We start from the raw sequence: 27,533 nt of genomic DNA on the forward strand, positions 1-27,533 counted from the left end.
TATCTCAAAAGTTAATAATTTACACGATTATGTTATAATATAATGTTACAATATAAATGATGTACATAGAATAAATATAATAAAATTTGTGCGTATTGTAACATTATAAAAAGGGAGCGATTTTACTTTTTCAATTACACGACTGTTTCAAATATCACGAAATATAATAAAATTTATTTAATTTCTTCTTATTACATTTTTAATTTATCAAATATAATATCTAGACCACTTATAACTAATCATGTACGTATAGTTTCAATACCGCAAGTTACATCAGATAGATTAGAGGTGATTTGAATGCCAGTATAGGACAATGACTTCAATGCCTGCATCTATTGAGAAAGGTATGCTCTTATGCCATTCGTCTTTTACGTAAATTATTTTTTATCTTTCAGATATAAAACTTAAGTCAACGAAAAAATCTCTGGATATGATCTTTGTGATCTTTAATTTTATAAACAAAGCTTTATTGATCAAAGAAAATTTTGAAGAGTTTTAGTTACGTGTACGATCGAAATTTTCTCATTTTCACAAATGACTAAGAAATTCCAAGACAAGTACGTTATTCCGTAAATTCGTACCATTGTCACGAAATAAAATACCGTACATGATTATATACGGTATATCTTTTGTCGTTACCGTTACAATCGAGACCAAGTTGCACTTCCTGCTAACTCCACAGGAATACAAATTGGCAACTTGACACGATGGCTAGTTTGTAACCGAATCTTCTCTCGTATTTTCACTGTAAATAATAGTTGAAAATCCTAATACTGATATATATCGCAGGATAGTGTATATGTTACTTGAGCAGCATTTTATTACACAGAATCGTGATATAAGAATCCTGCTGATCCTTTTACCATTCTTTCAATTTTTAACTATAAAACAGGTGGTTAGCCTTCTGCCAAAAAGATATCTGTATATAAAATTCTTAAAAATAAATATTCCAGAAACATGAACGTTTAAACGATTAATTTGGAAATTCAAAAAGTCATGAAACTTCGTATGCAAGTGGTATAGATCATTCATAATACAAACTTACTTTTCATTGCTACGATAATGCAAATTGTAGAGATTGAGTCACCTCTTGAAGAAAATACAGAGCTTTCTTGTGAATTATCGAGAGAATAGTGCGAGATATCAAAAGTTATTATATTTAAATTATTATTCATATAAACTTAAATACGACTTTCAATTATTTGAGCAAAGCAACACGCACTTACAATTGCATCGAGGATAAAATTCTTTGAATCACATTAATACCAATAACCTTGTACTACTCAGTACAAATTCGCACAATTATGTAGATAGCACTATCATATATGTGAATTTTACATATACATATATGCGGTAATTTTATTCGATATACATACTTGCATATACACACCTAAAACCATAAACATGCTACGTGCTCAAAAGAGAGAGAGAGCGAGAGAAAGAAATAGAAGATCTTTTTCTCGTTAGAATAATCGCACGAAGTCGATCACAAGTAATTAAAAAATAATACAAAAACCAACCATACGTGACGTAAAGCACGTGAAGGCATACTAATCCCCTATGCCGTTGAAGTAGTAATTTAGAAGCTATTATAGAACATCATCTTCAATCTCGTTGCGTCATGATAATACTTTCCCCGGCTGTGCCGACCTTGCTCGTCTTTTTCCTTTCGTGCCCGTTTGGTTTCTGGCCGGATGTGAATCAGTTCGAAATCGACGATACGTCGATTCGCAAAGGTCGCCTGTACCCGGTAAGGGTTAACGAACGTATCCCGATAGGATAAAATCGACGTCGAAAAAAATGCTTACGAAGGTCCTACCGAAGGACGCGGCCGTGTTATGGCATTCTTCGGCTGCATTCTTTCCAGCCTCTAAAAAACGATAGATGGAACCGAAATAAGGATACTAAACACACGCTATATATAGCTTGCATGCAAAGTTGGGCTTTATGAGACGCATAATGGGCGGACATCAATGTGTATCACATGAAATACGTTAAAATGTTTCTGGAATTAGATACCGATAAATGTAGGACTTTTTAATTCTTCAACGATGAATTAAAATAGTGTGATAAAACATAATACTAACATGTTTTTAGAGTTAGCAGTGATTGGTACGATAAACTGACTGTGTAATATTCCACATTGTAGAACAGAATTACTACCATCTACGATCAGAGTTTTAGAAAGAACATTGTATATCGATTGCAGCTTTCTACTCTAATCTAGATAGATAAAATTATCGAAATACGCACATATAGATATGTAACTTTGAAGTTACACAGCATTAATGAAACTAGAGGATCCTTATGTAACATATTTGTCTAACATATAAAACATAGGATTCGGATATTAGGATTCCATTATTTTCTAGCTAATGAAAATATGGAAAAATTACAAAATATATATAATAATAATAGTAATAAACACAAACATAATATCAAAGCAACTTTGTGATTAATGATTATTCAAAAACTGTATCGTTTCACTAATTTCGTTATATCCGTGAAAGAAAAGAGATCAAGATTATCTACAGAATAAAATAATTCGTTTTATAAGGATCTCTTTTATTCGTAGGATGCAAAAGAGCCTCGACTTGAGGGGCTCGGCTCGGCGTCGAAAACACTGCCTCCCGGTTCTAAAATCGTTGCGAAAGATCGTTGATCCTCACTGGCGACCTTCACGAAGATACACGAAAGGTCGTACCCGGACGTTCTCAAATTTTTCCTAAAACCCGTCTCCGCGGTTTTTCTAAGTATCGGCTCCCTCTCGTTGATCGTCACAAAGACGTGTACACGAGAAAAGAGGCAGAGGAGAAGTCACAGAACAGAAAGGAGAGGGAAAGATCGCGATGGCCTCGACGTGCCAGCTCCGCCTCGCGAGGCTCGCAGCCACCAAGTGAAAGTAGGATTTTGCTTTCTACCCGTGGCCAGTGACAAACGCGCCGTGCTCGCGAACTCGTCTCTTTTCTTCTGCGAGGATGTGTCCGCTCGTCGTTGCTCGATAAATCAACGGGCACATACACAACGTGACGAAAAAGGTTCGCGAATTTCAGCGTTGTTACGATGACAGTGTTGCACTGACAGTCGGGCGAACTGCCTCGAAATCGTGCCGATACGAAAAAGTGCGCGGTGTGAACAAGTGACCAGGAGAGGATGTCGAGACACAAAACGAACGATAACCGTTTCGTCGACATGATTCTGACGTTTCTAATTCTCGGCTACGCCTTCGTGCCAACGAACTGTCAACAAGGTATGTTTTTTCCGAAAATACCCGCGCAAGAAGTACCCCTTTGAAGCGACGAATTTGAGTGTACGATCCTATTTCGCGTTCCGACCGAGAGGGCGCGCTGCTGAGATCCGCGCAATCCTTTCATGGATAAAGCACACAGAGTAAATGCGAACGTCCTCGTGGACATATGCGTTGTGGGAGATTTATGGGATTCCAGGTTGTCCGGTTGAATTTTTACTGCACTGCAAAGGGCTTCTTCGGATTCTTCGAAGTATATTGTTACCGGGTGATTTATGGGCTGCCATGGTCTTCGAAGTTTGTTCAAGAAACCACTGAGAGGTCCCGTTTGATTTTGACAACGTAATACCAGTGGAATGTGTAGGTGGTATTTATGTAATCCACAGAGTCGACGATGTATGACTGTCACGATTCACTGGGCACGGTAGTCTTTCTCGCTTAATTCGTATTCTTTGTCGTTTCTACGACCGGCAAAATTTTCAGTCAATCGTCCCTGTCAAATATCAATGCATTGGTGAAAATTGGATGAAAAAATCGCATAAATTAGGACTTGAATTTTATCGTAACAAATATTGCGATAGTATGAACGATGTCTCGTAGGTTACTATCTTTTGGTAATTGTCGTGACTTTATTTAATAAGCAAAGCATAACAATTTCGTAACAAAGCCTTACTCGTTGCTTAATAGTAAGATGAATAGATCGAAGATATAGCGATGTTCGCATGAATGGTACGCGCAAATTTTCTTGAATCATAACTAGGAATAACGCAATACACTTCATGCACTCCGGCCTTAAACCTGCGGACAGGATAAACGGTGGATGACCGCTGTGCAATACTAGATAGTTTGAATTCGTGACCTGGTACATTGCGATACAATACGCAATACAATAGAACTGCAATTCTATACGAGTGTTACGTACAATCGCGTACCACGATAACGCAATTGAAACTCCATTGTTGCCTGTAATAACAACTTCGGCTCGAACGATTATCGTGATTCTCTAAAGCGGATATATCTAATTTAAAATTATGGCAAATGATAAAATCGACGTGATTCCACGCATATAATATTTCAATTATCGTTTATTGTGTAATAGCCATAAAGAAGAGTATCGAAGTAACAATCAACGCTGAATCTATAGACGCACAGCTTTATTCATACTCGATGCTAAAATGAAAAAAAAAAAAAAATAAAATTTCAACACTTCGTTAAAATAAATTTCATTTGATTCGTTCTATATCCCTACGGGTTAATTGCTTGATATTAGTAGGATCACGAATTAAAATAATCAGATTGAAAAGTAAGAGATTTCATTAATTTGTAATGCAAAGTATGTTCAATGACAGTAAAATTGTTTGCGTTTCTTTCGTTTGCTTATTCCCGTCTTTTTAATGATAGAAAAAAAATGAAAAGAAACGGTTATCAATTTGTTATTCAAATTAGAATTCTAAAAATAATGATTCGAATCACCGGTAAGATCCGTTCTGTTTGCAGCGAACGGGTTTCCCCGCGCCTCTTTCTTCATTTCCAATCCTGGAATACGCCGTACAGACAGAAATCAATGAACTTAGAAACGTAAACACCAACCGAATAACCATTTCACACAAAACAATTTAGTTTTCATGCATCATTGTTCCAGCTTTGAAGACTAGTTAAAAATATTAATCGATCAGACATGAATTAATAGTAAATTTAGATTTCAAATGTATCGATATTCGCGTTGTAGGCGTGCAAGAACGAATAGTTTTCATGTAAATGATTTCTATGAAATACGACACGGTTTCGTCGTGCATCTCGTGACCTCGCTCTTTTCACCGAGTTTAAATAATACTCATCTCACAGATCTCGTAATAGATGAGATATTTTTGAAATCACGTAACTGGATTTATCATGTTAATCATCAGATCGGAATGGGTAACCCCATGATGATCAAGACACGAACGAAACCTGGTGCTCGAATATCTCAGTTTCCCAGAAAAGATCAATGACACAATACCATTGACGAGCAACGTATAAAATACATTATTAAAGCGCGATTTCTACCATACTATAAATAGTGTTACGAGATTAGTAAGGCAACTGATTTACCTTCTTTCCCAGTTGAGTCATTAACCTTGAAAAAGAAACTTCTTTAGAGAAAGTTTCTGCCAATATGCATAGCAATATCGATCGTACATTTTCTTGCACCTTGCTTCTGAACTGTTCATCATGGTCATCCTAAATCTTAGAAGTAGACTGCAGATATTTATGCATATATTCTTACAAATGTTACAATTTCACAGATGTAGATAAATACAAGGTATAGATAATGTCTAAAAATGTATAAAATACCTAAAGCGTGGTACTGGTTATAATATTTAGTAACTGAAACAGATCTATGATTCGTGACTGGTAGGCGAATTTTCAGCCGCCACCCCTGTGGTAGTTGTATTGTTTATCTCAGCGTGGTTCTGGTAATTTGGAATTCATCTAAAACTGTAAGTACATACACACATACATACCTCGTGTAGATAATACCTCAACCGTTCACAAAATTTATTGTTATTCATTCTGCGTGTAATCTCTATGGTAAGTACCGAGATAATTGCAGTATCTACCAGTGTCTTTGAGTCGATAGCAGAAGTCACTGGATCTTAGAGTACTAGAGCCTTTAGCAGAAAACATGTGCATTGTTTTAACCAAAAAGTAATCGCTAACAACACTGATAGTTGAATGCGACTTTAAATAAAAACAAAAATCTACATTTAGAAATTTGTTAACGTTGAATTCGAAGTTTTTTAAATATCGATCACGAAGAAAGTACTTACTGTATGTACTTCCGCAAACAAACAAACAGGTTAATAAGAGAATTAATAGCAACCTGGCTATGAAGTTCGCCATTAATCATGTCTACACTCGGTTGGTAGAACTGGAACATCGCGTATCAGGAATCTGCATTAATTGCGTGGCGCTATAATAACGGTGTGTTCGCTTAAGGAAAGTGCGTATCGAGCGCCGAATCTTTGACGAGGCGCGTTTCTCGTTTAGGCTTCGTTTTCACTAGAATTGTAGGCCAGAAAATGGCACGGTCGTGTGACCGTTTCGTTGCGTGCAGACGCGAATCTTTCGCCTTTTACATTCGCGTTGGATAAGGAAAGTCACGGTACAATAAGCATGGAACGTGTTATTTCAAAATATCGTCATGCCGCACAGATAGACGCAGTTCTGTGACCTGCGCCTGTATGTAGATGCATTATCTGATGGGAGAGAGGGCGCAAGGCGGTTTTAATCGGTTTGAAATCGTGCGAGGTCAAACCACTCGTTTATACGTTTATTCGAGACGAACGGATAAAGGCGTGGTAAAATGTCGCTAAGGTATGCATTTATAATATTTGCGATGAAAGAAATATTAATAAAGTTGCATGGTTACTCTCGATCACAATTGCATATTGCGAATAGTACTACTAGTTATTGGTTAATAAAGAAATGAAAAATACGATCGAAAATCTATCGATCTATATCTATATATATCTTCCAGTAAAAGTATTTTTTATAAAATCGTTAAGTTTTTGATTCATGTATCGTGCAATTACGATGAAAGTTGATGATTTTATGATGCTGCAGCTGTGGGAGAAATTGCATGTGACATATCGAACTGTGAAGAAAGTCGAATCATGAAAATGCTCGAACGAGCTTGGAGAATTTCATAAATCTTGTAACGTGGAAATTTCACCTGACACGTAAAAAGCGTCGAAAATAAAATACGAGCTGTAATAAATTTATTTTACCCAGAAAGGTAACGCTATATTATTAAACGACATACTGTTTGAATAATAGTAAATTTAGGAAAAGTAACGATAGTAGCAATAAGGTAGCAATAAATTTTGTAGCACGAAGAAAAAGACGCGATCGATACTTTGGCAAGTACCTCAAGTTAAGAATTCGTGTGAACGTATGAGCAGAGAGTAGACGCGATCAAGTCGAAGGACGATTGAAAGGAGAACGGCTGCACTCGGCCTATTATTTATACATATACAACTTCGTTGCCTAAGCTTGGCACGCGCGACTTCTCGCTCCTTTCGTGCACGTACACCCGTTAGAATTCAAGCAAACACTTCCTGCTGTCTCGATCGTGAAAGTATCAAACAACTTCCACTGAAAATACGAACTGGTATTGGCCATATAAGCGATTTCGAATTACGTCAATAGTTCGATGAATTTGCCAACAACCGGTCGAGACAGCTGAGAATATCGACTCCGGTTCAGCATCAGTGGCGGAAACCGTATGACATATGAGCGAGTTCCGGTAAAAGAACACAAATACGGAAAAACATTGATCACGTAAGTCACGATAACTTAGAATTGCGTTAAATGCGAATGACGAATCTACAATGAATTGTACTATGATTAAACGCGCATTTTATAGAAAATTTGAATTAGTTGTATATAATTTTGAATATCGTTGAATGTCGACGAATGAATAGTTGAGAGTCGATTTGCATTTTTAAACAGACAAGTTTTCAATTTCGATGAGGATAATTTTACGTCCGTTCTGCAGTTTGCAACAGTATGCGGTTCAAAAAAGGCCGCGTTATCATGAAATTAGATACACGATGCGAAGTAACGTATTTCCATTGACAGTTAATCACGTAGCACTTACCGCAAGCTTTCGCGCGTTATGCTTTTAATAGCTCAATAATTTATAACGCGATCACTAAACTGTGTCGTTCGATCTTGATCGATATTTACATAAAATTCTCATTGATCGAGGTAATAGATAGATCGGGGTATCTTACAATTCTTGCATTGATTATTAAAGACCGATGATACAAAATAAGTATATGCGTGTCTGATTAAAATACTTAAAGTAAATAGTATCGTACAGTATTTAATTATTTATTTTGACAAATTATTATTTAATTCGTAAAAAATAAATCAAACAAAAGTATAGGAATTGGATCTTTAGAAATTGTTCAATGTCTTTTTAAGCGACTCAAATTATTTCGACAGACCATTCATGGCGAACGATTAAATTACATAAACAACAATGCAGGATAAAACGCATTCTCAGATAATTTGTGCATTTCTAGAGTTTCTCTCCTAAAACGAAACACGAGACTACAGAGAGGACCTGAGCCCGAAAAGCGCAAGTGAACTTTGTTAACCAGCAATTAAAACGGCACGTGCGTTTGCGAATTTAGCGGTGAGAAATCAAATTACACGGCAACAAACGAATCGTAAGAAAACCAGTGCAATTAACGCATTCGAGTAGCGTAACCACGCCTTAATTTATATTCCCGCTCGGATTTCGAAGGCCTAGAGCCTCGTCGACTCCATCACGGACACACCCACGGAACTATATTCCACTTACGACATTTACCACTGATACAACCCTTTTCAAGAGTATCCCGCGTTGCTGGAGCTCGGAATATTTCAGCCACTCTCTCTAGGAAATATCATTCGCCTCTGCTTGGCAAAACCATCGTAAACCGAGTTTATGCACTCGTAATATATATTTTGCAATACGAATAGAGTGTTAAGTAGAGGTTTAAAGACACAGTGAGCATACTATAATGGGTATATTATTTGACGAAGCAGAAGATGTTTGACATTCAAGCTGGAGTTACAGTGTAAAAGACGGTAAAAAATATGAAAATATACGAAGGAATGTTAATAGGAGGATAATTTTAATTTTGGGGGATTTTTATTTTATTATTATTTATTTTATAGTATGAAAGGATTTGTGAATGAAAAACAACAGTAGGATCATTGAATAGCGTAAGTATTAATTTCGGCGTATCCCGTTCAAAAAAGGGAATGGTACTTTGGAGTTCAGCGGTACCTACTACGAGAATAAATAGCGGAACTAACGTTGCTAATAAAACGAGGAGAAACTAGACCAGAGTAGAGCTCCTTTTTTGCACGAAGGCTGTAAAAAATTACGGGATATGCAAATATATTTAACACGTTGCATTTCTTTCAACTCAGAAAGTTGAATTGCTTTACAAAGTTGTTCGTGAATTCAAATGGAGGAAATCGTTTCCTTATTATTTGCTTACAATAGCATATCATGGTTTATTGCATAAGATGCAACGAATCTTTAGCGATCGAAGTATCAGTAATAAGTCGAAGATCCTGCAATCATTTAATTTATTTAATTTCATAGTTTATTTATCTAATGTATCTTTATTCGTAACTTATTTCGGATAGAAGAAAGTTTCGTCATCGTGGAATACGAAAGTAGAGCGTACTTTTTCTAATCGAAAGCTAGAAAAAGGAGAACATCTATGTAGCTAAGGTCTCGTGCGAGAGAATCGTGCGGAGTATTGCTCTGTTTTGAATAAAAATTAACTTCGATCCCCTTTGAGATAAAAGCGGAAAACATTTCTACCAATCGAAAGTCAGGAGAAGTCGAACGTAAACATATATCGTCGTATTAACTACGATACGACGATAATTGATGCTAATAGATTCGTTGATTTTCAAAGAACTTGGATTAAACTTTTGTGAGAGATATCCCAATAAGTAAATTATTGTACGAATAGTAATTACGTGCATCTACAATTGCGTACGTTAAAAATTAATTAATCCTATTTCATTGTATCGTGCCTCGATATATCGAATCCTCTTCTATCTTCGATCTTTACTCATTAAAAAAAAAAAAAAATTGAAAGCTCACGATCTTTATATTATGCATAAGCATACATTAAGTAAGAATTGTGTTAATCTGTGGTCTTCGAAGCAGAATAATGACGGCAGAAGTCAAATTACGTAAGATATTGTAACAGCATATATCTTACATATTCAAGAATTGTAACATGAAACTTTAAATGGTTATTTAATAACGTAGTGCGGCAGGAAGTTTGAAGTCGAGTTTTCCGCGACTAGTCGAGAAAATAAAGTGGACTGTTTCTCGATGCAAAGGACATTACAAAACGCGAAGAAACAATGCTGGAAAGCGTCTTCGCTTTCTTTCGGAAACGATCCGGACAGTTTCTCACGGAACGTGCTAGTTAAGTCCGTGAAAGAGCAACTATAATCTATACATGATTATGCGAATCGAGCACACCCACTTTTCATTTTCGGTATTCCGATTTTCATTCGTTCGATTCGTTTAGTTTGTTTTCCAAATCACAACTTTATTTTTGCTATCGTATACAGTACACTAGATTTTATATCTAAAGGTTGCCACTTATCTTTAAGTTATTAGGTATATTTGTTCTAAAATTACTCTTTTCATTATTGAAATTTGTCTTCCTTGATATTCATTATCTATCGAATACCGATGTATTTTATTTTTATAATGAAATTCGTCCTTGTAGAAAGTAATTGAATATTTCTTTTTTTATTTATTTATCTTTTTAGTATTTATGCAGAAAATTCGAATGGAATTCACGAAATCTCATAACGAATCAACCAATTTCCTTTCAAGGATCGGCCGAATCGTGGGACAAATTATCGCGTCTGATACCAACGAATTCGGTGTACGAACAACAGGACAAGAATGCATCTCCTGTCAATAATCCGGCGGAAACGCTATTACGCTCCTTGGACGAAAACAATGTCATGGAGACATCAAAAACGATTGGAAAGAAAAACAATCACGAAGAGGAAGTAGACGAGGAAGTTTACGAAGACGAGTACGAAGTTGAAACCGATCCAAAAGCGGAACATGAAACTTTGAAGCTTCCTAAAATCACCGATTCCACTAATGCAAAGTACGAAAGAGCTCCGTCAGAGTTAACCGCTCAGACAGAAGACATGTCCAGAGACGAAGATTATGTGGAAGACCCTTCGACGAGTCAGTACGACACGTACAATTACTATAACGATGATTACTCGAGTCCTAATCGGTCACGATACCGGGCCGCAGGTAAGATAATTTGAAGATTACTCAAATTTAAAATTTATTAACACACCCCAACACTGTTATTAACACTTTCGCAACACTGTTGCGTTCTTTCTTTGCGTTCGCTCTTACTTACAATTAGTTTGACAAATATTCTTTGATAGGCCAAACGTAATAAGCAGCATGCTTTGTTATATACTTTCCTTAATTCTAATCCTTTTAAAGTTCCCCTACTTGCAAAGAAATGCCACGAAAGAGCGTTGACGGATATTTCTCATTGAACAAAGTTAAATTCTCGACTACTCGAAATTTACTTTGCTTTTCGCGTAGATTGTATAATTGTGTAAAATGTGATACGAATGGAATTCCAAAAATTAGTAATTTCCTAACGCGAACCTTTACGCGACACGATCCTCGATTTAATGTGGAAAGACTCTGGCTGGAACATGATTATGTATAAACTTTAATAGAAATCGACTTGATTAAATTATGTAACTTTCAAATAGCGATTCGGAAGACCATAGGAAATCGATTATCTGCCATCGTAACGCAAAATCAAGGCGCAGCCACCTTTTAAGCTGCCTTCTTTCATGATATAACGCCACAGTATCAAATAATTATGATCTTTGTAGACGGGTTCTACGTTATGTAAGCTCCTTTCGTCACCTGGCAAAGAAAGTCCCGTGCGTAGACAGAAAGAAACGAGACCACCGATCATGTTGTCTGTAAAAACAAGATTTTTGAAATTTTCCAGAGGACGAACACGCACGCGACTATCCGGATGCAGAGGAAGAAGAAGCGGAGCCGGAGGAACATGGAGAACAAAAAGGAGGAGAAGAAGAAGAAGAAGAAGAAGAAGAAGAAGAAGATGGGAAGAAACCACAGGACAACGACTATGATACGTCAGAGGAAGAGGAAGAATATTTCGATTCTCACCACGTTGCGAACGTAAACGATTCTTCGTCCGACCTGTTCGAAGAAAAGGACCTAGACACGCCAATTTCAACGACCAACAACGAGGAGGGTTCCTCGATGGAAGGTAGCGACAAAACTTTTGCTTTTCTCGGACCACCAGAGTCGAGAATAAATTCTTCCGCCGATAGTTCCATCTTGATCGGAGGAGCCATAGTGTCGGTAGTAACGACGAAAAGCGTCGTCAATGGCACGATTTCCGTTCCAACCACATCCTCTCCGACTACTACCGAACAAGTTGCCGCACCACCCTCCTCCACTTCTATGGTAATCACGGAACAACCTGTGACAGCGATAACAACCGAGGATACGTCTCGAATATTAGCTTCGGTTCAAACGAGTCGTAGCATATCTGGCGCTCGATTCTTGCCGTTTCCTGTAATAGATCGTATCGAACCGATCGGCCATAGCAGCGAGAAGAAAACTTCGCCACCTCCAGAGTCCACGGAAAGCATTATCGATAAATTGGACAGGGTACAGTCGGAATTGTCCAGCGGTTTTCTCGCCGGTGGCTTCCGAACTGCCGGCAATTCCCTTCAGTTGGACGTTTTGAACGAAAGAGACAGGAATAATCGCAGAAGGTATACTACTACCGCTAAGACACCGATCATTAGCAAGTTTGTACCGCGAAGATACAACGATAAGAGAAACGATCATGCTACGCCGAAGCCGAAGATCGAAACGACGCTTGATAGTTTGGAAGGGTTGTTACCGCGTGATTACGTTACGAGGAGTTCGTCGACGGTGTCGACGCTTCCGAAGACTGGATTCAGGTTGGTGATAGTTTAGGATATTCCTTTCAATTTGTTTAGGAATTTAATGTAATTTCGTAAATGAATATGGAGTTTTTATAAATACACGTTTTTTAAGCGTATAAAGATTTATATATGTTGTATATTTGTATGACTATAAATGTCGCAGTTAGTTCTCCCTGCCAATTTAATAGAGTAACACAGAGTATGATTAATGATCTTTAGATGGCCGACAAAGAGCACAACTAGCACAACAGCAGAACCAACCACGACTCAACTCGCATCAACTGTCTCCATTGCCATGGCGAAAAAACCTAAAACCAACGTGATCGTTCAAGACATAAGTGCCTTCTTACCACCCGGATACAAATTGAAGAAAGAGGACTCGAGTGTTACAGAAAGCTCCCTGTTAAAGGATATTCTGGCGAAATCTAAAGTCGATATATCGTCGTTGTTACCAGCGGATTATAACAAAAAGAGAAACGAGGATGACATGACGACAATGACGACAACAGCGAAAAGTATAGGCGTTTCGTCAGAGAAATCACCAGCTGAGAAAACGATTCAGGATTTGTTCGCTAAATCCAAAGTTGACATTTCTTCCTTGTTGCCGCGTGATTACGAACAGAAGAGAAAGAATCTTATTTCAGAGCCGGCAGACGTTCATACTGAGAATTTTACCGAATCCAATGTTTCTATGACAACAGAATCTACTTCGTCCACGACGAAGAAATCCGCTGGTTTGAAACTCGTGTTTCCTAGCAGGCCTGGCGGACGGAAAGCAATTAATAAAATCACCACGCCACCCAGTCCTCGAGGTGAAGGACCTGGCACGGTTACGCCGAAAATACACAGAGGATGGCCGATCAGGTGAGTCCTGTAAACTGAATTATTATTTCAACGCAAAGTTGCAGATCAAATTTAAAGTTTCTTTTAAGGAAATAAAAATTTCCAAATTTGAAAGTCAAATATAAATTGAAATTGAGATTAAGTCGTGTTGATATTAAATTTTCTTTTGTAACTTTTGCAGAGTTACCACGGAATTTACCGGCTGGCCTAGTTCGTCGACTACCCCGATCTCGATAGAAAAGATACTGGAAGCTGCCCGAACCGCAACGATTTCGTCTGCGTCACTAATCCCGATAACCGAAGCAACGTCGAGCACTACGACAACGTCGACTACGACGACAACGCCTCGACCAACCACACCAGGAATTTGTGAGCAAGACTGCGAAGTCGCTGGAACTATAAAGATAATTGGTAATACAAGCTGGGTACCGGAATTGCTTGATCGAAATACTCAAGAATGGCAGAAACTCGCCAATGAAATTGAACGAGAGGTATTCATATATGTACTAAATTGAAAAGTGTTTATTTTATAAACATAATGTTCAATAACATTTCTTTTTATTTTTTAACAGATGAACTTCATATTCTCGAAATCTGCTGTCCTAGCAAAATGGTATAAAAAGATAAGAATCGATTCATTCAGGTAATAATACAGATAAAATTTGTTAAAATTGATGAAAAGCTGATTTATTTATTTCATGAGGAAATTTATAAATTTTAGCGAGGGTAGCATTTTGGTAGATTATTTTGTTGAATTGGCCAACTTGGAGCAAAATGTTAATACGCAGGAATTGAAAGTTATTTTCCACGATTCGTTACGGACTTATAACGCAAACAGGTGGAACGAAACTAAAACGAAGAGTTCGATAAAGCTTGGATCGTTTACAATCGATCCGAAATATACGGATTTTGTAGGTATGTTATGTTATTGATAAAGTATTTATTTTATAAAATTGGCATCTTGACTTTTTGTTTAAAAATAATTCCCTTTCAGTGATACCTAAAGTAACAACTCCCCAATACACTGAAGAAGAGGATAGGTTAGTTCCACAATGGGCAATTGCTGTAATCGTAATTGGTGTTGGTGGATTAGTCTTTATCATCATATTTGGTGTCTCTGTGGTAAGTATTAAATCAGAAGAAGAAACACTAATGTTAATGTAAAATTAATATTCATTACATCATTATATTTAATCTTTAGTTAATAAATCGCCATAATGCTTCGAAATTGAAACCATCTATATCTACAATTTACGAAGAAGAAGTAGCAAAGAATATTACAGCTCATAGATCTAGTGATTACTCAAAACCGGTACATACGATTTGGACTGACCCAGACGTTTCTTGGAATGACAAGTCTTTCGAATCGACCTCCAACAAGGTAGAATTTTAAAATACTTATATCCCTTTTGAAATCATTTGTAACAAATAATTCTGTAAATATTTATTAAATATAATTATATAAATATTTTATTAATTTCTAGATTCTTGTCGAGAAATCTTTTCAAGACAATAAGAAATATAACATGTACGATAGTTGGAGATCGCAGTGGAACGGTTATTATTACAACGGGTCTCATACTAGCAGTAAATATGGCGGTTACGATAGTACAACAAATTTATCAAGTCGTCATCATCCTGATTACGATACAAATTTCTAAATTTTACGGTAATAAAGTAAAATTTCTATCAACTCTGCTTTCATTTAATTTATTCAGTGCCTTATACTGGATTTGGAACAATGTTTTATTCGTATGTTTAAAATTTACTGCAGTTTTATGTATAACAAACTATGATGTTACCTTATATCGATCAATTAACATCTCGCGCTCGACTTCAGGAAATTGTTATAAAACAATTCAATAATTTTTTATCATTAGTTTATTGATTTTATTACAAAAATTTTTATTGTTCATTCTAGTCAAAGAAATAAATAATCAGTGATGTTAAATAAGTATTTGAGAAAATACTTGATATTTTTTATGATTAAAAAAGAGAAAGACGAATTTGGTATCCTTATTTGTTTCCTTTTCTTCTAGCGTAATTAATATTGATTCGTATATACAAAAATAAAGTTTTTGATAGTAATAAGATATATCTGTACCATTTGTTCATAAACTTATATAAACATAGAAATATATATAGATTTATAATAATTTATTTGGCAATGCTAACAATTCCGCAATTGGAGAAACAGTTGTTTTCTCATGAGTTATGTGACATTTCAAAACGCTCAAAAGTTTTTGATATAAGAAGGAATGTCTATAAAATAAATAATATATAATTAAAATTTCCTACTTTTAACAGATACGAAATAAAAAATCTGAATTACTACCTGCTAGCTGGTTTACATATAGACAAATGATCTTGAGCAATTTCATAGAATTCACCTACTCCAGGATCTAAATATAAGCATTAGAATTTTTGTTAAAAGTTCAATAATATTATATAGAATAATTTTCATTGTATACGTACCTGCTGAATTAGAAGTAACAAATTGAAATGGAACATTTAATGGTGTTACATGGGTAGATTTAGTTTCACTAAAACTAATAATCTCTATGGGATAATCTTTCAACATATCGAGGAATTCGTTATGTAATTTTAATAATTGTGGCGACTCTAAACATAAATCATATTGTTTATAAATATATCTAAAATATTTTTAAACTAACATCATAATACAATTTTAGTATACCTTCACGAAGTTCCTGTACTTCGATCGATGGCCATAGTACCATTTGTGTTGCTTGCTTTAATGCCGCCACGCGGGAACCACGATGTGGAGTACTATAAAATACTATACCACGTGTATTTTTACATATATTATTTTGATCACCATTCCTCCATTCTATAAAAAGAATAGTTGCATATATAAATATATAAATTTATATGAAAACGATATTAATATTTTATATTGAATAATGGAAACGATCCTAACCATCCACAAGCATTTTTTTCACTAATAAACCACCCATTGAATGACAAACCCAAACTGTTGGTCGTTTTCCAACACCAGCAATTAATAATTTTTTTATATATTCTTTACTTCTTTTGTCCATAGTGCTTCAAATGAACAAACAATACAAATAAATTACAAATTTTGAATAATTGGATGAAATAGCAACATTAATAATGTTATTTACTTTTTGTCGTCTATTGGGCATGAAGATGTCCATAGTGACAAATTAGTGTCATAATTTACTCCAATAACTCGAACAAATGGAATATCCTGTGGTAACCAATCTTTAGGCCAACACTTCGTTCTATGCCGTTTATCGTGATAAATTTTCTTCATACACGTATCATTTCTAAAATTGGAAATTCCTAAATATGGAATCATTTCTCAGCAAAACACATAACTTAAAAAATATTATACCCTTGGCAGAAAAATGGTCCATTTCCTCTAGAATTCGTACTTTGCGGGCAATCGTCTAGAATTACTTCAAAATCATGCCCCACTTTATCCCATTCACGTTTCCTCAAATCATAAGTTAAATCTCTCAAAAAATCTTGTGACTGATCATCTACCAAATTTGAAAAATTGATTCCATCTTGTATAATGTAGGGATCTATAATTTATGTAATTAATGTGAATAATTATGTTCAGTAGAGATACGAGGTCTGTTTAGGAACAATATAATCTAAGGGTACATCTTTCTATCTGATTGTGCTGTTGTAAAGTTATTAGTCAGCAACGATAGGTTATTTTGTACGAGTCGAAGATCGTGAGAATCACATTTCGAGATGACTAAAAACTGGGCGTTTCTCTCAGATCATAGATCCATAATTCATCACAGGTACTGACTTCTTTAACATCTCAAATTTGTTTCTGACCAATCATGGTCAGGGTTTATAGGATTACTCATTAAGGTCTTCCGTAAATATTGAAAGTCTGGTGTTTACAATAGCACACCCAGGTAGAAAGGTATATTCGTAAGTCGGATTGTTTCCAAACGGATCTCGTGTACATTGCAACTAGAATATAATCGTAATTAATTCTAATTACTCTAAAAATAAATTCTACGTTTGTTATGCTAAATTATTATTTATAATACAAACAAACCTACAACTCCAACTTCAGATGTATCTGGATCTCTTTGCCTCCACGTTATAAATACTCCACCAAGTAGTCCATGTAAGAAAATGACATCTAACTTCGTGTTTGCTACAGTTTTGTGCAAAGGATGAAGAAGATAAATACGTCTTGGATATTTATTATTCTCATCCATATCTAAATTTGCCAATGCACGACTGGCTATTGCTGCCAATCTTATATCACTATTTTGAGCCCATTCCACCAATGTACCAATCCAACCTTTAAACGAAACCATGAATAATATACAATATTTTAAGGAACAAAATAAGGAGACAAAATTGGAATCTACTTAATATATACCTGACTGAAAAATATCTTGCAAATACATTGAATGAAGTGAAATATTGGAAATTATTTTTGCAAGTAATATACATATGTTAATGTTGTCATTGAAAATTTTCTTTATTATCATTAATAATGGAAGACCACCAGCATCAATAATATCTGAAACGTAGGAAAGATTAGATAAAAATGTTTTAAATTGTTAGATTTTTACTTTACCTTTACTATATGGCTCAAGGCAAGAATGATGGCATAGCGCTTGAACACAATTCTGTAATAATTCTTGATCCCATACTATGGCTGGTGCTATAGCCAGCCCTAAGTTTGTTAAGTCGTGATCAAGTATCAGACTATCCTGTTTTCATACTTTGTAAATAATTAAAATGCGCACAAAATAATTTATATAATAGAAATTTAAAAATTTCAATGAGTATATACTTACAGAATGTATATCCTTAAAGTTTTTATTGAGAAATTGAAGAAGACAGGGATGTGTATTTTCACATAATGTATTTAAGTAAAGGAGTAAGTGGTATACTTTTTCTATTATATCCTGAAAAAAATACAATCTCTCATCAAATATATCTGTTAAATAAACGTAATTACAATAAATATATTATTATACATGCCTGTAAATTATATTGTACATGATGATATGGTGTCTGTAAAAAAAATCTTGAATCAACATTTGGCATTCTTGCAAGAGACACTGCAGTTTTAGCATCCAACATTTGTGCAATATGCCGATAGTGCCAGTCTATAATTTTTAATTAATTAATTTTTAAATAAAAACTGTTTATATGAAGATTAATAATAGCTAAAAAGAATACCTTTCAAATGCTTTAAAGAATTAAGAGTATTGAGAGCTTTTAAACGTTCTCTGTCATTGCCACTTTGTGCAATATGTAATAGTCTATATGCCACATTACGGCTTAATGACTTCCACCATTTCATTATGATATGAGCAAATGAAAATGATTCTGCTGGTACTGACGATTGTAAATTTTCAACTTTCCTTAACATGAGAACATCTGAAATCATAAGAGCAGAGCTCATAAATATTTGGAGCTTAATAAATCATTACAAGCTAACGACAAATACCTTTGAATCGAGGGTCATCAATATAAATATATCGAGTATGTGGTTGATCCTTGCTCAGAACATTGGTAGGTACAGAGGATTGTAAGATGTGTGATACTTGCCTTAATTGGTACAAAAACCAGCAACCCCTACATAAAAAATATAAATCACTCAAATATTGATATATAATATTAATATATTACTAAATTAATGATATATTAATATTATATATCAATTAATATTATATATTAATATATCATTAAATTAATGATTTTCGAAAAAAATCCAATAAATAAAACTAACCCAACCACAACAATGCAGATTCCAGTTGATTTTACATACTCTATATATTTATGGTAAGTTCGTAATCTCATTGTAAAAAATATTTTATCCTATCAAGAACGTGATTATATTTGTATAACATTGATGTTTCAAAGGGTATTTAAAAATATATATATATATATATATATATATATATATATATATATATATATATTTATATATACCAAAGATAGTCAAGATCGGCAATGTTTAATTATTTTACGGCCGTACTTTTATTTTCCAATAATTATTGATATAAATATTCATTAAATATTATTTTCTTCTAAACATTGCAACAGATATTAAGTTCTACAATAAAATTATTATTATTTACGAATATTATTTACAAGGGTAAGTAAGATTTGATAAATGAGCTATTTATTGTTCATGGCCAATAGAATAGCAACTAAAATCATCTATAACCGAAAATGTTAGTAAACAGTATGAATATTTTCAAATTATAATGTTCATAGATAATAATGGGCGAAATTTATCCATACATGTTGACGTCAATATTAAAATATAAAATAAACGAAATTTTCAATATTTCATGCACATCGAAGACTTAAATTAATCAAAATGCTTTTCCTAAGCTGAACTTCTGTTTACATAATGTATTTACAATTTCCTGTTGGAATCTTTTCTATGCACCATTTCCTATGATTCGTATCGAAGTATATAAATTGATAACTGTTAAATTAGTTATTATACATTTTATCGTGAAAATTGCAAAATAAATAGAAAAGAATGATGAGACTAGGAGTAAATTTGTCACTGCGGACGAAGCATTAAACGATATAGTATGTATCGGCAGAGAAGGGATGCAAATGCGGCTGCGCCTGAATACGACAAGCGGCCTCGAGGCGCTGCTCGCGCACCAACTCTTCAGTCTTTTTGCTTCCCATTTTGTACCGTACAGTACGTCCACCGAAGTACTGACGTTTCGCTGTGCCATCGCATGGCCGACGTGTGCATTCCGAGGTTCACTTTCGCGTGGTACCCGCTTCGTCACAAGTATCGCTTTTAAAACGTTAACACTTGTGGCAAAACATCAACATACCGATCTCAGAGTGAGTGAAAAGTGTGGTAAACGATGGTTTGCCGTTTTCACCGATAGAACAGTAATTCTTTGTCGAACACGTTCTTTCTGACATAATCCGGTATAAACTGGATCGAAGCAGATTCATCGATAAACGGATTGATCATTCATTTCAGAGAAAAATTACTAGATCCGGCTTTCACGTCGACGTGGACCACCTTTCCAGGCTTCGTCCCGTTGGTGATAAACGATTAATTTAGTTCGAACCTGTAAGCCGCGACCACGCGACACAACGCACAGCAATGTCCAACGAAGAAACTTCCGCCGACCGCAATGTCGAAATCTGGAAAATCAAGAAACTTATAAAAAGTCTCGAAATGGCCAGGGGGTAAGTAGGTCGAAATTAATATTGCCGCGCCTTTTCTTATCAGCTGTTCGATTTTCTATTTGCACATATGCTTTAAAGAGCATGTGGTAAGTAGGAAGTAACGGTCTTTTCGTTCTTACTGGGAAAATGAGTTTCACGTGATTTTACAGGAAAAATTTTCGAGGTACTCGAAATTTCGAGAAATATATATCATACTTATTCGATGTTTTATCACGGAATTTTTTATTACATTTAAAAAAAAAAAAAGTTTTATTAATATAACGCTAATACAACCTCACATAGAAACAGATTGTTTTATAATATAGCATTGTTTATGATATATACTTGTCATGCATGGAATACCTTCTTTTGCAGGAACGGGACTAGTATGATTTCGTTAATTATCCCTCCAAAAGATCAGATATCGAGAGTAAGCAAAATGTTAGCAGATGAGTTTGGGACAGCATCAAATATTAAATCTCGTGTAAATAGACTATCTGTTTTGGGTGCTATCACATCCGTACAACATAGGCTAAAATTATATACAAAAGGTAATTTGAATAGATTGAAATTTTTTGTAATTTTGTTATTTATATCATATAAATGTGTTTATTAATTTATCCTGTTGCATTTAAGGACAACTATTTCTGAATGAGTTCTTATTATGAATATTATATAAAGTATAGTGTGATACCAAGTGCATATATTCATACATGTTATATACTTCAATAATATAAATTACACATTATTTTTTTTAGTGCCTCCAAATGGCCTGGTAATATATTGTGGTACCATTGTAACAGAAGAAGGAAAAGAAAAGAAAGTTAACATTGATTTTGAACCTTTCAAACCTATTAATACTTCACTTTATCTTTGTGATAACAAGGTAGTTTACATTTTTGTAATTTAGTAAGGAAATATTTGTTAATTCAGTCAAAGAAAATAAATTTCAACATATCTTGGGGTATTTTAGTTTCACACTGAAGCACTTACAGCATTGCTTGCTGATGATAATAAATTTGGTTTTATCGTCATGGATGGTAATGGAGCATTGTTTGGTACGCTGCAAGGAAATACCCGTGAGGTTTTACATAAATTTACAGTAGATCTTCCAAAAAAGCATGGTATGTAAATAATTAGTACGATATTTAATAAACAAAAAAAAAAACAGTATACTTTATTTACTGAAAATCTAATTCCAGGCAGAGGTGGACAGTCTGCGCTTCGTTTTGCTCGGTTGCGTATGGAAAAGCGGCATAATTACGTTCGAAAAGTTGCAGAAGTAGCTACCCAATTATATATTACTAATGATAAACCTAATATTGCTGGTTTAATTTTAGCAGGCAGTGCCGACTTTAAAACAGAACTTAGTCAATCGGACATGTTTGATCCAGTAAGTTCATGTAAATTGATATTATAAATATACGTATATATAATCAAATTTGTAAAAGTATCTTTGCATATTTTCATTATTTTAGAGATTGCAGGCAAAGGTTATAAAGTTAGTAGATGTTTCATATGGTGGAGAGAATGGTTTTAATCAAGCTATTGAGTTGGCTGCTGAATCTTTGCAAAATGTAAAGTTTATTCAGGAAAAAAAATTAATTGGTTAGTATACATACTCTAAAGATACTTTTTAAATATAAACACGTAGAAGACAAAATTATTAGCTCATTTTAAAACTGAGGACTGTCTTATATTACTTTATCTAGGCCGTTATTTCGACGAAATCTCACAAGATACAGGGAAATATTGTTTCGGCGTAGAAGATACATTAAGAGCATTAGAGTTAGGCAGTGTAGAGACTCTCATTTGTTGGGAGAATTTAGATATTCAGCGGTATGTTTTAAAGAACCATACAAATGCAGAAGAGAAGGTTTTACACCTAACACCAGAACAGGAAAAAGACAAAACTCATTTTACTGACAAAGAGGTAAATTAAACAATTTTAGCCATTTGATTAATAATATTAATTAAATAAACGCAACTAATTAATATAGAATACTTTTTTGTTGTGTTTAGAGCGGAGTAGAATTGGAACTTGTAGAATGTCAGCCTTTACTTGAGTGGTTAGCAAACAACTACAAGAGTTTCGGTGCCACTTTGGAAATTATTACAGATAAATCTCAAGAAGGCTCTCAATTTGTAAGAGGTTTTGGTGGTATTGGAGGTAAGTTTTCTTCTTTCATTTGTTTTTGTGGCTATTAACTTTGACTCGACTGAAAGTAATATACTTATGAAGTAATAATTTGTATTCATCCACTCGAAGTATACTAACAGAAAAGCGGCTGATTCCACTTTGATTAGCTAATCAGTAAGAGCAAAGGATATAAGTTTAATGTCTGTGTATATATAACAAACCTTTCAATACATTCCTAAAATGTGATTGAGTCTTGAGAATTTCCTCATTGTTGTTCCTCTATTAATGAAACATTCATTGCGTATCTTTATTACAAACAAACAAAAGTGGTACAAAATTTTAAAACATGGTCTTTGTCAAGATATAAATTCATATGTATGAAAAGTAAATGGTATTAAAAAAAAGTTAAAAATATGAGTTTTAATTATGGAGTATATCTTGATGCATAGGAATCCTCCGCTACAAAGTTGATTTCCAGTCACTGCAGGCTGATGAGCCTCTTGATGATGTTGACCTCGATGATTACTAATTTCATCTGTGAAATACTCAGAGTTGACCAGGTAGCTCTTTCTCTGTCTTGAGTGCATTCGTTTACATTTCGTGTTTTATAGAACATATTACTTTCAGAACTGGACAAATTTATCAAACTATTTATGAATCTTGTATTAACTTATGCTTAAAAAAAAAAAGAAATAAATAATATAATTATAGGACATAATTATTATATTAGTTAATGACAATTAGTATAACATTAAACCTTCGTATATAATAGCATTCATCAATAATCTAATTGTTTAATTAATGTACATCGAATTCTATCGTTATATTTGTTTGCATTTTAAATGTAGTCTGTATAGATATATAATAAATCACTTTATAATATAAATCCTGCACTCATCATGAAGAGATCAATTTCTATTACTATTGATAAAATGCGTTGTTAATGTGACATTGTTGTTTTGAGCAGTGATGGAGTTTTTTCGTTATATGCCATGAATTTATATTGTTATTAATAATTAAAATATATCCATTTAGTAAGTAATTGACGATAAATTTGTCCAAAAAAATTTGAAGTTTCTTCTGTTGGATTTTTCACTGAATAGTATAGTTCAATACTTCTGTGCAAATCTGTAGTATATGTATGTCTCTTCTGATGAGTTTGAATGTGAATATAGATATTTTTAGTTGTGAATTTCGAGGTATAATATTTACTTTTACGAATAAAAAGCCTGAAAACTTTGCTGTCTCCTTTTTTTCTTGGTGGTACAAAAATTAAGAGAAAATCTTGTATATATATGAAATGTGGATAATTGTAATTGAAGAGGGTGAGTTGAAGTATTCCAGTGTGTAACTTTTCTGCCTTGAGCATTATTAGATACTGTCTTTTTTTTTTAGTGACTGTACACTATAATGTTAGTAATTAAAATTAAACTGTAGGTACAATACACATACTCAATTTAATGGATATATAATATTGCTTATTTCCACAAACACAATTATTTTTATTATTACATGATACATTTTACTTTAAATTTTCGTTGCATACTTATATGTACAAAGTCATTTACAACACAGACGATTCACATATAATACAGTTTCATTCATTTTTGGATACAATAGATATTTTTGGAACGTTGTCATGACAATACTCCATCTATTACACACACAAAGATATTTTTCATTGTTTCTAAACTGTTGTGGATATACTGTATGTTAGCAAATATGTTAATGAATAACACAAATACTTATAAGAAGAATAATTTTATAAAAATATTTAACTACTGAGATAGTACTATTATATGTATTTTTAAATGTTGTGACAATAATTTATCAAAAAAATGTGTATATATATGCGCGCGCGCGTGTGTGTGTATATATATACATATATATATACACACATATATATATATGTGATTTTCGAAATAATATCGAAACCACTATTTCTTATTTTATTCTGCAATAGATGTATATAGGAAATTTTCTTTATGTGCATGTAAAGCTTTTTAGCCCTTTTATATTTTTATAGGCCTAATAATATTTTAGATATTGTGTTTGGAATCATTGTTCTTTTTTTCTTATTAAAGTTTATATACTTTCTCTACACATATTTGACATAATTTTATTCGGTGTTTTTAAAAAGTTATTTAACACATACTCAAAGATTTATTGTATATTTAATATAAATAGATATTAATCACTTAAATATCCATTATATTAAAAGTATCATAGCATACAATTAGTTTAAACAATTTTGTTACAATTATATTTAAATTAAAATGCTTGAAGTTAAAATCTTAGTTGAAATGAAATTAAACACATATTTTAGTGACAATATTATTATAAAATATTTTTTTTAAGATTATCTAATGTTTATATTAATATACAAACATACCTTGTGTTACTGCTTGTATAAGGAAATAATCACAAATACTGCTTGCTGCATGTTATGCAATAGGCAAATGTTCATTTCACTACCAAAGATAAATTATGGTTTTATATTTTTAAAAAATACTTAAATGCTGTTATTAATGATAAATAATATCAAGTATATATAGTCTTTGGTGGTGAACATAAAACATAATAAATAATTATTTATGTAATAAATGGCTAGGCTTTGTTAAATAGTCAAAGTATTTGATCAAGCATACGTACTAATTGATGGTTTGTTTCCATTAGCTTGCATATTGGGAAAGGTATAGTAATTGCTTTTTACCATTTTAGTGAAAGAAAAAGCTGTGAAATTGACTGTACTTTATTAACCCTTATCATTGCACTTCTTAACATTAAGTGTATTTTGCGATAGAATGTTATACATTGTATAAGAAATCATTCTATTTATTACAATGGTATTTTTCTCCTTTATTATTATTAGCAATACTATCAAGATTTAGTTATTAATATTACATTATTAAATCTATTCTATTTTATCTTTTGTTATTAGTGAAGTTGCTAACTTATAGAAATATTATTTAACATAAAAGGATGTAATACATTTAATATATAATAATACGAATAACTGTTCATTTACACAATATTTTATTAGAATGTATTTTTTATTACCTAATAATTTTGCTATCATAGCAATTATTTTTATATCCGTTTTAGAATTAATTGCTTGCTATTCATTTTTGATAAAATTATGAATTAGAACTTATGTTTTAGATTATAATTTTGAAAATATGATATTCATTATATGTATAACATTCACTTACTTTACAGTCATATTATTAATATATATTTCCATATATCATGTTTATATAGTAATAGCAATCTTTCATTTTTTCAAATTGTATTGAATAGTTATAAAAATAACAGTGTTTTTGTAAAGTATTACTTTCTAACACTTTATTAAAAAATTGGAAGGCACTGTGAACAATACATTATGCATGATTAATAATTATTAAACTAATTCATCATAATATTTCTACAGATTATTGATTGCAAGTTCTATTTTATTAATTTGATCATGTAACTTCTTTTTTTTATAGAACATCATTCGTATTGTATTATTAAAATACTTTTCATTTATTTCTATAAATTTTCCATAGCAAAACATTTTGGATAAATCTTTGGTGTACTAAAATAGCATTTTGTTAATATGTGTTTTACAGGTATATTGCGGTACAAAGTGGACTTTCAGAGTATGCAACTTGAAGATGTTGAGGTTGATACCTTTGATCTGGATGACTATTAAATCCGTGACTCGACAGACAGTTCTTTTAGCTTCATAGGAAAACATAAGTATATGTTCTCCCTTGCATCGTATTTTAAGAGAGGCACATAAGAGGACATGTTTATAAAATTTATTATATGATGCAACACACATCATAAAATTATTCATTAGAATTCATTCGAGCAATTCACAATCAATACACAAAGGTGAAAAGCACAACACGTGGCGCGCCGATAATCCATGTCCATGAAGAAACAAAGGCAACTCGAAGACTGTGACACTTAATTAAGCCAGCTTGATACCTGCCTATCTCACAGAACATTACCTTATATTACAGTTACATTCTTTAATTATTCACATGGATTTATTTAAATAATTACACGCGTTACAGTGCTGAATATGTTTGTACAGTACACGGTTGGAGATATGATAATTTTGTACCAAATTAATGTTTTGCCATCTTGTCATGAATTTTACGATTGAAAAATGGAAAGGGGAAAAGATACTCAGATAACATGAGGACGAATGTAGAGTTATTTTTGTTCAGATACAACCATGGATAAGCTGTAATAAACTGATTATCATAAACATAAAGTTGCGTATCGTGTATTCTATACCGATTACTAAATTCATATGAATAATGAAGAGTTCTGTACATAGACTTAAATTTTTAATGGCACTGTTGCCTTAGACATAAGTTAAGATCGCGTAATATCCCAGGAAAATAAAATCTTTCCGTCTCATCGAGTGATACACATATAAACATATAAGAGATAATTTTTCGTATCTACATTAACTTTGCTGGCTCTCGACTCTTATATTTTGTACACTCACAATTGTATATAACAAATGATCCGCAAGTGTATCGAGATATATCTTTT

General features: G+C 33.3%; 3 protein-coding genes and 1 long non-coding RNA gene across 17 annotated transcripts; 2 read left to right on the forward strand and 2 right to left on the reverse strand.

Annotated features, from left to right (window-relative positions):
- Positions 1-154: 154 nt before the first annotated feature.
- LOC138181903 (uncharacterized) lies at positions 155-6,159 on the reverse strand. Of its 7 annotated transcripts, XR_011173636.1 has the most exons (6): positions 6,058-6,159; positions 5,752-5,968; positions 5,582-5,666; positions 5,339-5,485; positions 3,921-4,250; positions 155-3,740 (listed from the first exon to the last, which is right to left on the reverse strand). It is a non-coding gene; the product is annotated as an uncharacterized LOC138181903 (long non-coding RNA). The 7 variants fall into 7 exon arrangements; XR_011173635.1 differs by having other exon boundaries at positions 5,339-5,725; positions 5,848-5,968; XR_011173634.1 differs by having other exon boundaries at positions 5,339-5,725; positions 5,827-5,968.
- Positions 2,513-15,437, forward strand: LOC138181847 (uncharacterized). 6 transcript variants are annotated; one of them, XM_069117190.1, is made up of 12 exons: positions 6,455-6,604; positions 6,854-7,025; positions 7,120-7,570; positions 10,662-11,102; positions 11,833-12,823; positions 13,028-13,672; positions 13,833-14,142; positions 14,224-14,294; positions 14,373-14,566; positions 14,646-14,773; positions 14,853-15,032; positions 15,136-15,437. In XM_069117190.1, the coding sequence occupies exons 4-12, from the start codon at positions 10,796-10,798 to the stop codon at positions 15,310-15,312; spliced, it is 3,003 nt and encodes a 1,000-aa protein (XP_068973291.1). In that variant the 5' UTR covers positions 6,455-6,604; positions 6,854-7,025; positions 7,120-7,570; positions 10,662-10,795; the 3' UTR covers positions 15,313-15,437. The 6 variants fall into 6 exon arrangements, with proteins under 6 accessions (XP_068973273.1, XP_068973319.1, XP_068973311.1 ...); XM_069117172.1 differs by lacking the exons at positions 6,455-6,604; positions 6,854-7,025; positions 7,120-7,570 and adding an exon at positions 2,513-3,250; XM_069117218.1 differs by lacking the exons at positions 6,455-6,604; positions 6,854-7,025; positions 7,120-7,570 and adding an exon at positions 5,615-5,727.
- Positions 15,438-15,580: 143 nt separating this feature from the next.
- LOC138181881 (protein SERAC1) lies at positions 15,581-19,560 on the reverse strand. The gene is made up of 15 exons (XM_069117252.1): positions 19,416-19,560; positions 19,134-19,261; positions 18,863-19,063; positions 18,662-18,789; positions 18,475-18,585; positions 18,252-18,387; positions 18,051-18,194; positions 17,718-17,969; positions 17,031-17,223; positions 16,798-16,962; positions 16,593-16,717; positions 16,350-16,502; positions 16,127-16,273; positions 15,987-16,053; positions 15,581-15,913 (listed from the first exon to the last, which is right to left on the reverse strand). Exons 1-15 carry the CDS (start codon positions 19,484-19,486, stop codon positions 15,799-15,801), a joined length of 2,136 nt encoding a protein of 711 aa, XP_068973353.1. The 5' UTR covers positions 19,487-19,560; the 3' UTR covers positions 15,581-15,798.
- Positions 19,561-20,295: 735 nt separating this feature from the next.
- On the forward strand, positions 20,296-27,246 carry eRF1 (eukaryotic release factor 1). Of its 3 annotated transcripts, XM_069117274.1 has the most exons (12): positions 20,296-20,503; positions 20,649-20,860; positions 21,215-21,390; positions 21,598-21,725; positions 21,813-21,963; positions 22,042-22,232; positions 22,318-22,447; positions 22,552-22,772; positions 22,862-23,009; positions 23,429-23,539; positions 25,656-25,672; positions 26,591-27,246. In XM_069117274.1, the coding sequence occupies exons 2-10, from the start codon at positions 20,775-20,777 to the stop codon at positions 23,506-23,508; spliced, it is 1,311 nt and encodes a 436-aa protein (XP_068973375.1). In that variant the 5' UTR covers positions 20,296-20,503; positions 20,649-20,774; the 3' UTR covers positions 23,509-23,539; positions 25,656-25,672; positions 26,591-27,246. The 3 variants fall into 3 exon arrangements, with proteins under 3 accessions (XP_068973375.1, XP_068973383.1, XP_068973366.1); XM_069117282.1 differs by lacking the exon at positions 25,656-25,672; XM_069117265.1 differs by lacking the exons at positions 23,429-23,539; positions 25,656-25,672 and having other exon boundaries at positions 20,299-20,503.
- Positions 27,247-27,533: the final 287 nt, after the last annotated feature.

The sequence above is a fragment of the Bombus flavifrons genome, chromosome 1, assembly GCF_040668555.2.
Source record: "Bombus flavifrons isolate JBK064 chromosome 1, iyBomFlav1_principal, whole genome shotgun sequence".
NCBI lineage: Eukaryota > Metazoa > Arthropoda > Insecta > Hymenoptera > Apidae > Bombus > Bombus flavifrons.

Excerpts from the sequence above, each read along its gene's own strand:
- LOC138181847 (XM_069117172.1), top strand. The coding sequence starts at position 3,154 with ATGTCGAGACACAAAACGAACGATAACCGTTTCGTCGACATGATTCTG. Across the intron at positions 12,824-13,027 it reads CTTCCGAAGACTGGATTCAG|ATGGCCGACAAAGAGCACAA; the intron begins GTTGGTGATAGT and ends AATGATCTTTAG. Across the intron at positions 15,033-15,135 it reads TCGAATCGACCTCCAACAAG|ATTCTTGTCGAGAAATCTTT; the intron begins GTAGAATTTTAA and ends ATTAATTTCTAG.
- LOC138181881 (XM_069117252.1), bottom strand. The coding sequence starts at position 19,486 with ATGAGATTACGAACTTACCATAAATATATAGAGTATGTAAAATCAACT. Across the intron at positions 18,388-18,474 it reads ACTTTAAGGATATACATTCT|GATAGTCTGATACTTGATCA; the intron begins GTAAGTATATAC and ends GTATGAAAACAG. Across the intron at positions 17,224-17,717 it reads ATCTGAAGTTGGAGTTGTAG|ATCCCTACATTATACAAGAT; the intron begins GTTTGTTTGTAT and ends CATAAATTATAG.
- eRF1 (XM_069117265.1), top strand. The coding sequence starts at position 20,775 with ATGTCCAACGAAGAAACTTCCGCCGACCGCAATGTCGAAATCTGGAAA. Across the intron at positions 21,391-21,597 it reads GCTAAAATTATATACAAAAG|TGCCTCCAAATGGCCTGGTA; the intron begins GTAATTTGAATA and ends TATTTTTTTTAG. Across the intron at positions 22,773-22,861 it reads CTCATTTTACTGACAAAGAG|AGCGGAGTAGAATTGGAACT; the intron begins GTAAATTAAACA and ends TGTTGTGTTTAG.